We start from the raw sequence: 13,359 nt of genomic DNA, 5'->3' as shown, positions 1-13,359 counted from the left end.
GCTGGGGTTATGGTTTGGTTTTGTACATTTCAGGGAGACAGGAATTACAGATAAAGTCATAAACGAAGACATAGAAGTAGGGCATTGACCAGAGCCTGTAGTAGGCCACATCAGTGAGGGGCCCCACCATGGCCACCCAGCTTGTTGCTTTCCTGGGTGCCAATTTTCTAGCTGGCCCCACGTGCTGTATAGTAGCTTGGTACTGATTTCTCTCAGGTTTTTGGGCACTGCTCTGAGCAGCGTCGCCCTTTACACCAGTAAGCTTATAGGCACATCTGACTGTAGGTTTCAAATGGGGAAGGAAGGAATTTTATTTGTCTTGACATCATAGAGGTGGCTTGATGAGATGTCCTTTGAAGAGCCAGTATAGTTTCTGCACCTTATGGTAGTACAAGATGCCTTAAAGCTATATAGTTTGCACACCCATTGCAGTGGAGAAGAGGGTGTTTCTAGACAACCCATTCTGCATTTTGCTGAGAAAAGCAAGGGACTTTTATGAAGGGACAAAACTTGCAGAATTAGGTGGGAGAACAAAAACTGGAGATCTCTTTTTTTGTTGAGACAGAGTATCACTTTATTGTCCCAGGCTAGAGTGCTATGGTGTCAGTCTAACTCACAGCAACCTCAAACTCCTGGGCACAAGTGATCTTCCTGCTTCAGCCTCCCAAGTAGGAGTACAGGTGCCCACAATGCTTGGCTAATTTTTGCTACTTTTTAGTTAAAAGGGGGTCTCAATCTTGCTCAAGCTGGTCTCAAACACTTGAACTCAAGCAATCCTCCTGCCTTGGCCTGCCAAGAGTGCTAGAATTATAGGCATGAGCCACAACACCAGGTCAAAAACTATAGATACTATAGATCTTCAAAGAGCATCTCCATAACCCACAGCTTTCTTACCAATAGTGTTAACTCTGCATTTTTACACTGTAGCATGTATGTAGTTTTTGGCTATTATTAGTGTGTTATTTGGGGTGAGAAAGAAAGGATATGAGTAGGATAATTTTGGTTAAAATTTGGAGCCTGATTGGGAAAATGGTGAAATAATGGAAAGAACAGACAACTAATGAATTGCTTCTACGTCAATATTTTACCTTTTCAAAAAATGTCATTGGCATCATAAAGGAGGACTGTGAGAGATTTTTTAAAAGCTGTAAATGTCTGAAACCTATAATCCAACGTGTTCCTGCCTGAGCTTAATGCTGTTTCCCACAAAGGGCTAAGCCAACTCATAAGTACCAAAGTTGCCATTTTGGAGATGGAAATTGATTGAGGATGGGAAGTCTTTTCTTGGAGAGTATACATCAGGAGGCCATTCTGTCTACAGCTGCTAATTCTCTACAAATTAAACAAGATGACCCTCTCTTTTCTAGTTATGAAGTTATAAATACCAGTCAGTTCATTAAGCGGCTGGTTGAGGTGTTGGGGCAGGGGGTGGCACAGGAGATGGGAGAGTAGGGAAGGCAAGGGCCCAGGGTCTTTGGACTGACAACCATTAGAGACTCTCTCTCTCTCTCTTTTTTTTAACATTGAACTCCAAAACCCATTTGTAGCAGGGTTCCATCACTGACAGAAGTTTCTCTGAAATAGTTTAAGAGTTGAATCATTTCAAAAGCCCTGGTCTCAGAATAAGATTAAACTTTCATACTGGGGTAGTAGTTCATTGTAAAACACAATAAACAAAAACATTTTTTAAAAAATCCTAAGAATTAAATGATACCAAACATGCTCTGTCTTGAATCACAAGATTTATCAGTTTTTAACATCATCTAGACTTGCAACTAGAGCTACAATGGTAAATCTTCTTTAAGGCACGTGTTCGATTTCTGTGAAAACTTTGCTTAAATGTAAACATCACACCACACCATCAATTCTTGTCTTAATGAAACTATAGATTTTTTTTTAAAAGAAGTAGTCTAAGTTTTGCCACTTTAAAAAGTCAAAGAATCTTCTCTCATTTCTCATGGATTAAATGCCCTTATCTTCTTTTATGTATGAACAACCACTTCAAAAAATAGCTAATTTTTTGTTGGATGTGGAGTCTCACACTTGTAATACCAGTGACCTGAAAGGTTGAGGCAAGAGGACTGTTTGTGTCCAGGAGTCTGAGACTAGTCTGGGAAACCCAGTAAGACCCATTTCTAAAAAACTAAAAATCAAAAATTATGTGGGCATGGTGACACATGCCTGTATCCTAGCTATTTGGGAAGCTGAGACAAGAGGATTGCTTGTCTTCTCTTTCTCTCATACTTCTTATTTAGTCTAGTGGAAAATCCTGGCTTTACTTTTAAAATATTTCTAGAGAATATCCTATCAGAATATTGCTTGAATCCAGGAGTTCATGGTTGTAGTAAGCTATGATTTTACCTCCACATTCCAGCCTGGGCAATCAAGTGAGACCCCCATATTTACAAAACTAAAACTAAAAACACAAAAATAACAAACAGATGAGTTTAAAAATTAAAATTTGTAAAAGAAATTATTTTTTCCAGTAAGGCCACATTTACAGTGATGTAGTTCTTTATTGTGATTTACTGGTAAAATCTCTAATGTCTGATTGAATCAGCTTCCATGGTAATCAAGTCCCCATAGATTCTTAGGACTCATTGTTAGCTGAAACCAAGACTGAACATACAGGGAAGATTCTTAGAATTTCTCCTAAATAGGTAAGTCCCTTGGAGATATCATTTGTTTGTTCTGATTTTGCTATGCCAAGTGGGTCAATGAGTCAACATGTATATACTATCATTTATAAAGAACACTCTATTAGTTATTATGTAGGAAGCAAGGTCTTTGTGAAACAGTCTCACTTTCAAGTATCCTTAGTGGTATCTCATATACTATTGTATTTAAGTTATTTACATTAAAGAATTCTATACTCATAATTGGGTAATACTTCTTGTGGAAAACTTATTGGGGTATGTTTGACCAAATGAGAAACCTTCTCCAGTGAACTGATTTTGAGGAGTTTTATCCACAAATATATGGTGAGGAGTATAAGCCACATATAGATTAAAGTGACGTATAGATGTATGACATGAAAATTTTGTTTACACTTATAGGGGTGTCCAACCTTCTCTTTTCCTTTGCCACACATTGGAAGAAGAGTTGTTGTAGGCCACCCATTAAATAAATACACAAACACTACTGCGAGCTGATTAGCCAAAAAAGGGTGGAGGAGGAGGAGGAAGAGGAGACCAAAACAGGGTGGGGGGAGGCCATGCATACTTTTTGTGATATCTGACACTACAGATAAGCAAAAATAATTATTCACAAAATTGGCATGCGGCCCATGGCTGTAGGTTGGACAGCCCAAACAGGTTTAAAACAACTCAAATTGAAATTTAGTTTTCTTCATCTCATCTCTTCCTCTAACACTTATTGAGCACCAACTGTATTCCAGGAACTATTTCAGGTATTAGGGGATATAGTACAATGAACACACAAAAATCTTTGTACGGATGGAAGGGAAAGTAGACAATAAACTAAGTAAATAAAATAGCTAAAGTATAAGAGGAAATATTAAGCAGAAAAGGATATAATGAGTATTGTGGGGGCTGCCATTATAAACAGTGTCTCCTCAATCAGAAGGTGACACCTGAAGGAGACAAAAGAGTGAGCCATTCAGATATTGATTCTAGAATATTCTAGGCAGAGGATGCAGCAAATACAAGGACCCTAAGATAAAACATGCATTGTGTATTTGAAAAAAAGCAAGGAGGCCATAATGGATGCAGCATAGGCTCTAAAGGGAGAGGAGTCAGAAACTAGATCAGAATGGTAAGGGGGGACAATTAGGAATTGCCTTCAAAGCTAGTGTAAAGCCTTCAGTTTGTATTCTGTGTGAAATGGGAAGCTAAATGGTAGTTTTGATATAAGGGAGTAACATGACCTGCCAAGCGTTTTAAAAGGATCACTATGGCTGTTATGTTGAGAATAGACTCAAGTAGGGGAAAGGATAGAGGCTGGGGGACCAATCAGGAGGGTACTATAAAAATCCATGTGATAGGTGATGATGGTTCAGATCAGGTGGTGGGAGTGGTACATAGTGGTAAGGCTCCAGAAATATTTTAAAAGTAAATACAGGATTTGCCAATAGACTGAATAAGGAGTATGAGAGAAAGAGAAGAATCAAGGATATTCAAAGGATTTTAGCTTGAGCAACTGGAAAACTGAAATTGACAGTATTGAGATGGGGAAGTGGGCAAGAAACAGAGGTCTGATGGGTGAGAGGAGGCTTGATGGGTAGGAGAGAGGGGAGGGATGGAAGCGTAATTTGACAATATTAAGTTTGAGATGTCCAATAGATAACAAAGTGGAAAAGTCAAGCAGACAGGTAGAAAATGAATTAGGTTAGGGGAAAGATCTAGGTAAGAGATACAAAGTTACATGTAGACAGTCTAAAGCTACAAGAATAAGACTGAAAGCAGAAAAAAGAGGTCTAAGGACTAAACTCATGGGGCTCTCTAACATTACAAGCCAGGGAGATGAGAAACAGATGGCAAAGGAGATTGAGAAGAGGCCTGAGATATAGAAAGAGAATCTAGGGTGTGATAACCTGGAAGTTAAATGAAAAAAAGTCTTCCTAGGAAGGAGGAAATATGCCATCATGCCAAATGCTTCTTATATAAGGAGCATAGGTTAAATGTAATGAGAACTAAGAAATGGCTATTGGGTTTAGTCATATTAGGTCACCAGTGACCTTGCCAAGTACACTTTTGGTGTAGTGTTAGGGGTGAAAGCCTGTTTAGAGCAGACTCAGGAGAGAAGAGGAAGGGATTCAAAGGTGAACAAAGAGAGACAGAGTCTCTACTCTCACAGAAGAAATAGAAATTGATCACATATCATAAATAGATGAAAAATTGTAACTATGCCAACATCACATACTATATTTCACTCTAAGATCTACCTTTTTAGATTTGAGCATCTGTGAAAATAGGGTGTACCTTAAAATTACTTGTACTTTTCCCTTATAACTGAATTTTTTTCTTTTCTTTCTAAGAATGGTATACAAAATACTGGTGGTTCTTATACTTATCACCTTAAATTTGATGAACTGCCATACTGTAATAGGGTAATAATAAACCCAGAGTCATGAGAGATGTTTTGGAGGAAATACCGAAGTAAAAATGAAGTTCAGGAGGGAAAGAGGGGACTGGTAGAACATTTGTAAAGACCCCCATACCTTAAGGTGGAAAGGGAGCTTATTCTGTACCTTGAAGAAGACCAGCGTGGCTGGAGCACAAGAGAATTAGGAGAGAAGCATAGGAAAGGATGAAAGAAAGCTAGATCTGAGATCATGAGGAGCCAGATCATGTGGAGCTAGGAAAGCTAGGCTTTCGGGTCTCTTTCCTAAGAACAAGAAGATCCTGAAAGAATTTTAAGCAGGGGTGGGTGAGGTAATCACATTTTAGTCTCAAAAAAAAAAAAAAATCACTCTGGCTACCATTTGGAGAATGGGTCAGAGAGAATCCACAGGAAATATGAGGCCAGTTAAGAGACCTTTATAGTTTACCAGGGCAGAGATGATAGTGTGAATTAGCGTAGCAGTGGCAGTGATAAAGAAAAGCGGGCTGTTTTTGGAAGTATTAGGGAAGCTAAATGACAAAATTTGGTGATAGGTTGAATATATTTACCTCTGTCTATGATTTCATTAATAAATACATTGAGAATATTAGGCAATAAACCTACCCTTTTTTAAAATTAAATCACAGCTGTGTACATTAATGCCATCATGGGGTACAATGTGCTGGTTTTAAATACAATTTGAAATGTTTTCATCAAACTGGAATAAACCTGCCTTTTAAGAACAGTTGGAAAACTAAAAGTGATTCATAAATAGCTATGCCATACATAAGAAAGAAAATCAGTATTTTGGACATGTACTAATTTTCAGAAAAAGAATAAGATCATTTAATCAGATCAGGCAGAAAGTAAATATACTGCATGAGAGAAAGTAATCTGGGAACAGGTTGAGGGTGTGTGTGTGAGAGTGTGTGTGTGTGTGTGTGTGTAATAAATCACCCCACTTTCTCTTCCAAATTAAACCAGATGTTTTAATTGAAGGAACATGTTCAAATGTAAAAATTAAAAATCTTAGGGCTCAGAAGGAATTTCCATAAGGAACAGGGGTTTGAAATAAACCTAATGGAAAACAAACAAAACAACTGCTTACTGATAAATAATGTACAGGTATAATGTTAACTTACATTCTAAAAAGCTGGTGAGTATCTCAATAGAGATTCTCGATAGCCTCTGTGCTATGATACCAGGATTGGGTGTGGTTAGAGGCTTGCTGAGAGAGAAGAAGGTTCTCTATACCCCCTATTATTGTACAGGAGGTATGACCCCTGTATCTGAAATGTCAGAGTCTTGCATGAACAGATTCATTTATAACATTCTTTAGGCAAGTTCATTTAAATGATACATTACTAACCATCAGAATCACAGACTATTTTTCAGGGGAGAGTTCCTATTGTGTACTGCTTAGGTTACAACAATAATAATATGGCTCCCAAGAAAATGATAATGCCTCTTTTTCAGATCTCTTCCTTAACACATCTGTGGCTAATACTGCAATTTTTAACATGTAAAGAAAGACATGTTCAGTACAAAAAATAATAAATAAAATAGAAAGATTATGAAAATATTTCTTTGTAAAATGTATTTTTTTTATAACTTAGAAGAGAAAATTAACTCATAGCATCATTAAAAACCAAGACAAATACCTGAAAACTTTCTAACCAGTCTGTACATTTAAATTATATTTACAAGCCAACTATTGAGTATATATGCTATATAGCAATGGCCATTTTTTGGCAGGAGCATAGGAGCTGAGTCACCATAGTATGATTTGAGATCTGACTGGTTTCTCCTCCTTTCTTCTTTTCTCCTTTGATTTGCTTTCTTTCAAAGGCTATCACAACCTTTGGTATATGTAGTACAAAAAACAAGTATAATGAATATATACAAAGTTTGTTTTCTTTCAAAGGCTATCAACTACTTCCTAAAGATGGACAAAAATCCAGCACAGTTAATATATGATATATAAAACTGCCATCAAAAAACACAGGAAATCAGTAGTACAAAACTAATAGTTTTATCCTTCTTAGTTTAGAAGGCCTAATACAAAAGAGAAAGAAAAAAATCCCATCCTAAAATGCAATTCCTAAATATTCTCTTCCACATTTTTATGCTCCTCACCTCTATCTCACAGTATTTCCATAAATCTTCGGATTGGGGGACACATGTGCCTCCTTCCATTTCTTAGTGGGAAGGGTTATTGCTTCTATTCACAGCTGGGAGTTGGGAAGGACTTGGAACTGCTGTAGAAAATGTTGAAATTTTAAATGTATAGAAGTCAATTAATTATAGTTATGGTTTTCAATAGACTGCTGGAATATATAGATATTTTATATACTATCAGCAAAGCAAGTACTTGAGTATGTAATATGCCAAAGAGGTAAATAACAAGTTTTATCTAAACAAACCATAACTTTAAATTTCTTCATACTGTGCATTTAAAATTTCAATACTGGATTTTATTTCATAATTTGGAAATAACCAATTTAATGCTTTCTTTTATATGTAGGTATCTGTGGTTATGTCATGTCACCACAGTTGTTGGATATTTAAATGTGGCATCGTATCAGTTTAAATGCCATAAAATAAAATAATGTTAACTTCTATGCTTCTCTCTGGATTCACCAGCTATAGGACATACATTTTTCCCCAGGGTATTATTGGATGTGCACTAATCCAGTCACCCTCCTTACATGAATCTCTTGCTACACACAGACATAGGTATACTTTTTCAACATCTAAGACATACAACTGAACTTAACAGTGCAATCTATATTCTCACAAAGCTAACTGGCTTGTGCAAACAGATTTGTTAGCATTTTTCTCTGAGCCCCAAATCACTATTCATTTTCATTTCATAAATGATTTAGGACCTTAGAGAAGGGACTACAACTATTATGTTAGACAAAATTATACTCTAATGAGTTTTAGAGCACAGATGCTCTTAAAGATCCAAGGAGTGGTTGAGTAAGGCAAATGTCACAAATTTCAACGAACTGGCAATCTCCTGTTTTCACTCCTTCTGTTCTAAGTAATTTCTCCTTTCTTGATAAGGAAGAGTCAAAATGTTTATACTACTTTCTGGAATGGTTCCTCAGTAACCTAAGCAAAGTATGAGCATATGGAAAAACAATCATTTGCATAATGCCTATTATTGATTAAAATACATTAAAACAGGTAATTAATCTTAAAACTGAAATGTATCCATTGTCCCAGCAGGTATTAGTACTATGATTAATTACATTTTCTCAGATTAAATATGGATGAATCAATTATCCAAGAAAATTTTGATCCTCTGGTTAAAAATATCTGATTTTCAGTATACTTAATGAAATAGGTTTTTGGACATAAGTTCTTTACATGAACTCATTAATTAGTAACATGGGCTAAAGTCAAACCTAAAAGCATAAAAATTTATTGTATCTTTCATATCACCCAATAAAAATAGTGTGGGTTTTGGAGCCAGAATGACCTGACTTTAAATCATTGCTAGGTCTCTTGCTAGCTGTGAAGTCTTAGGGTAATAGTTTAGCATTAGCTATCTATTTCTTGCCCTCCTAAAACAAGGTTAATAGCACTTACCTTGAAGAATTGACAAGCGTTCAAGACATGGTTGACCCTTTATAAATGGTAATTATTATTGTCAATATAGAAAGGAAATAGGAAGACACTGATTATTTATGCATTTCATCTTCAAAAAGCTTTGCATTAATTATACAATGCTTAGAAATAATGAGCACAAGATAATTTCTTAGCAAAATCTCTGATGCATGTCATGCAATTATTATTTTCCAAGCATTCTATCTATATTAACATTTAATATTAATAGCAAATCTATAAAGTACTATTTATTATCCTTATTTTACAAATAAAGAAATCAAGGCACAGAGTGGTTAAGTAATTTGCTTAAGGTCATACAGCAGAATCAGGATTCAAACCCTGGCAATATAACTGTGGAGCTTATGCTTTTAACCATTTTAAAAGCCTGAAAAGAACATAAATGTTTAAAAGTCTAAAATGTAAAATAATAGTCATTCATTTAACAAATATAAAAGTAGTATATATCTCTTTATCAAGACACAGAAACTATGACCTTTAAGGACCTTACAATATGGTGACTAGAAGCAATTATAGTACATCAAAGTTATAATTCAAGAGAGATGATACTTCTCTGGATTAAACAAAAAAGTCCCCTGTTATTTAATAACCATAAGAATTATGACAGAACTATAATTTACTTATTGAATTAGGGTTTCTACATCTTCTCAATAAATGTGAATAAAATTGTCACTTCATCTTTTAAGGACAAAAAATTGTTTTTATGTCATTGCTATAGTGTGTCTAATGTATTATTATCAAAATGAGCCATAAAAATAATTTCTAGTTATTAAGAATACCAAAAGTTTATTCAAAAGGTAGATCAATGTTAAAGGTAACTAAAATAATAAGCAAAGGAAACTAGATAAAGAAGTCCTATTTAGATAGCCAGATAAAAACAACAACTCTATTAGTAAGTATATATAGATTTCTTGCCTCTATTTTTTGTCTTTTCCTTCCTCATTCTCTTGTTATTATCTCAATATTTATTTTCCACGTTACTGAATGCACAAATAATAAAATAATATGCTTCTGCCTATCTGGAAGTATTTCATGAGCTTTAAAAATAGCATTACTTTCATTCACTCTAGAGGTACGGGATAATTATATGCACCAAAAGAAAAAATTGTGAATAATGTATGATTTATATACTGTATATAAAACAAAATGATTATATTTAAATGTTACCCTTATTTCAAATTTAACCATTTTTGTTTCAAAGAATTGTACTACTGACTACTACTAAATAATTATGTAAATTAGAATTGGACCAATAATCTAACAGTACTTGGCTGTTTATCCTTTTAAGGGAAAAGAGGTTGTTTAGAAGCCAAGTGGGTTAGTAAAAGGAATATAATAAATTTCAGTTCAGTTTGGGTGAAGGTTATTCTGAAGAGCAACAATTTCTTTTTCATTCTTTTGCAATAAATGATAGAAACCAAAGGGTAGTTAGCAATATAGAAATCAAAGGAGAAAGGTGTAATCTTTAAAAAGGTACCTGCAAAAACCAATCTGGAAAAAAAAAAGGCACCTGGCATGCAATTAAAACTATTGATTTTGCAAATACCAATACAGATATGAATGACATTTCCCTACTTCCCTATAGGAAAAGGAGACTGCTCTCAGTAGACCATAGTGCTCACCTGATTCTGTCTCTCTTCTGGCCACCTTTGGCATATGGCTGAAACTTGCAGGTGTTCCAAGATCTGGTTACTTCCCTCCTTTTCATTGATTGTCTGCAATTCCCTCAGTTAAAAATGTGCATCCATTATATATTTTAAGTTTATTTAGCTTTTCAAATGCTGTGATGGTGACAGTGCTATTGTGGGATCTGAATTTTTTTTTTATTATTGTTAAGAGGAAGTCTGAAGGTCCCTTGTAGTAAGGTTTTGGGTACACTGGTTGAATCTCTTGTTTATGTATAGAACACTTTTATGTTTGCTTTTTAATATCATTTGTTGTCTTGGAATTTCTTGGAGGAAAAAAACTGTAGAGACCCATCTTTTAAAATTATTGCCTAATAATTGGCATTTAATTCAAATCATGCCTTAGTGTGGTATATATCTAACATTCCAAACACCATATTTTCCTTCTTGATTCAGTCATTATGGGATGGCATCAAAGATTTTTGGGGTTAAAAAATACATTTCACAATTTATTTCACCTCCTTAGATTCTCAGACTTTTTTTGTGCGGTTTATTCAAACAATGGTTTTCCTTATGAAATCATGTAAGTAGGAACCATCTGGAAAGGTTACTGTGGAAACGGCAGGGGCTGGAGGGTGGGGCTACAGAGCAAGAGATGCCATGACAACCTTTTTCGGGTTTCCCAGGAAACACAGGTTGCTATGGGAACTGCATCAGTCAGGTCCAAATTAGTAACTTCCGCTGGAAGGGGTGTCTGCCACTTTAATCTTCTCTTGTGATACTGCAGAAGCTTATCTCTTAGATGCATTAGGAGATTTTTCTTTTCCTCAGCAGCGCTGAAAACATCTGTTTCCAGATTTTGATAGATGTTAGCTGGGACATAATACACAGAACTTCATAGGAACCCTTCAGTACGATACTTTCAAAATGCATAGCAAGCCCCAAAGAGTTAAACTAACTAGTCAGATAAGCCCATCTTGGGCATTTTCCTTTACTCAAAGTTGTAAGGACCCTTAAAGTTCCAGGAGGAGGGATTCAAAAATATAAAAACCAAATAAACTTATGGGGATATGTGTGGTTACAAGTCATTTCATTAGACATTTCATCCAGTATCCACAGGGTAGGCAATTGAACTAAATATTCAATAAATAATGTTGAAGCATCCATCAAACCAAAGCATCACTTAAGAATTTGTGTGCTTTACTTAGTAAAGAAACAACTGCCCCTTTGAAGTTTGAGGTTAAACAGTTAATGCTAACTGTTCTTTAGTTTCATTTCCTCCCAGATGTACTGTTTTTAAAATAGGGTGTGTACTAGAATCAAGTTTAATGTTAAGTTTGTTGTTCATCATGTCAAAAGAGAGAGGGGGAATAAAGAAGAGCTGAGAGAATGCAGCCCACTTGCAAAACAGGCACTGTTTCAGTATGAAGCAGCAGGGAGAGGGAGAATGAAGTGTGTGTCCCACTTCTTCACGTCCTTTCCTTGATGAATGGTCTGGAAATGTATAAAACAAGGGCATACACAGACCAAGGGGGTACGTTCCACACAATACTGAGAGCACTTGTATCATATATTAAACATCTGTGAATATCTTTTTGATGTTGACACAGGAGTTGGGATTATTGTTCGTGGTGCAGGTGGCAGTGGAATTGCCCGTTTTGAAAGGGGTCTGGGGGAAAGTGCTATGGTTCATACCCCCCTCTTCGATTACCATATACTCCGACTTACTCAGAGTGGAGTTACTCCTTGCTTTTCGAAGCTCCTCAGCCGAAGAGGAGAGGTGCTGGCAACTTCCCACGTGCATGTACTGGGCTTGCTCTTCCCCTTCTGTCTCCCGGTGGTAAAAGTAATTGAAGTTGGAAACAATCACAGGGACTGGCAATGCAATGGTCAAGACACCGGCGATGGCACAGAGGGATCCCACAATCTTGCCTCCTATGGTCACTGGGTGCATGTCACCATACCCTACTGTTGTCATGGTTACCACTGCCCACCAGAAGGCATCCGGGATACTGCTAAAACCTGAAGTGGGGTCGTCTGCCTCGGCAAAGTAGACGGCGCTGGAGAAAAGGATGACCCCAATAAAGAGGAAAAAGATGAGCAACCCTAACTCCCGCATGGACGCCTTCAGTGTCTGCCCCAGGATCTGCAGCCCCTTGGAGTGGCGGGAGAGCTTGAAGATGCGGAAGACCCTCACCAGGCGGATGACCCTCAGGATGGCCAAGGACATGGCCTGCTGTCCATTACCCTGTCGCTCAGCCAGCTCAGTGCCCAGGGTGATGAAATAAGGGATGATGGCCACGATGTCTATCAGGTTCATGATATTTCGCGAGAAGGTGGCTTTGCTGGGGCATGCAAAGAACCGCACCAGCAGCTCAAAGGAGAACCAGATGATGCATAGGGTCTCCACCACAAAGAAGGGATCCGAGAAGCTGGAGGCTCCCGCGGGGGCCCCCGACGTGCTATTGCTGGCTGCCTCCAACACGTCCTGTGACGGCGAGGCCGGGTAGTCCTTCTCATCACGGAACTCGGGCAGCGTTTCCAGGCAGAATATTACAATGGAGATGAGGATCACGAGCACCGACACGATGGCGATGCCTCGGGCTGGCCCCGAGCTCTCGGGGTACTCGAAGAGCAGCCACACCTGGCGCTGGAAGTCGCGGCGGGGCAGGGGCCGCTCCTCCTCCCGCAGGAAGCCCTCGTCCTCACGGAACTTCTCCATGGCCTCCTCGCCCAGCTGATAAAAGCGTATCTCCTCCGAGAAGATGTCGATGGGCACGTTGACCGGCCGGCGGATGCGGCCCCCAGACTGATAGTAGTAGAGGATGGCGTCGAAGCTCGGCCGGTTGCGGTCGAAGAAGTACTCGTTGCGGAGCGGGTCGAAGTACCTCATGCGCCGCTTGGGGTCGCCCAGCAGTGTCTCCGGGAACTGGCAGAGGGTCTTGAGCTGCGTCTCGAAGCGCAGCCCCGAGATGTTGATGACCACGCGCTCCCCGCAGCAGTCCTGCTCTTCGGCTGCCGGCAGCGCGGGCGGCAGCGG

The 13,359-nt window shown here is 37.9% G+C and overlaps 1 protein-coding gene across 1 annotated transcript; it reads right to left on the bottom strand.

The window, feature by feature from the left end:
* Positions 1–10,528: 10,528 nt before the first annotated feature.
* KCNA3 (potassium voltage-gated channel subfamily A member 3) lies at positions 10,529–13,353 on the bottom strand. Its single transcript, XM_012801672.2, has one exon. It carries the CDS (start codon positions 13,210–13,212, stop codon positions 11,893–11,895), a length of 1,320 nt encoding a protein of 439 aa, XP_012657126.1. The 5' UTR covers positions 13,213–13,353; the 3' UTR covers positions 10,529–11,892.
* Positions 13,354–13,359: the final 6 nt, after the last annotated feature.

The sequence above is a fragment of the Otolemur garnettii genome, unplaced genomic scaffold, assembly GCF_000181295.1.
Source record: "Otolemur garnettii isolate 467f Iridium unplaced genomic scaffold, OtoGar3 scaffold00010, whole genome shotgun sequence".
NCBI classification, from domain to species: Eukaryota; Metazoa; Chordata; class Mammalia; order Primates; family Galagidae; genus Otolemur; species Otolemur garnettii.
Note: the sequence above shows the minus strand (reverse complement) of the source record. Positions and strands in the feature narration are given on the sequence as shown.

Coding starts and splice junctions, on each gene's coding strand:
- KCNA3 (XM_012801672.2), bottom strand. CDS start 13,212: ATGAGGTACTTCGACCCGCTCCGCAACGAGTACTTCTTCGACCGCAAC.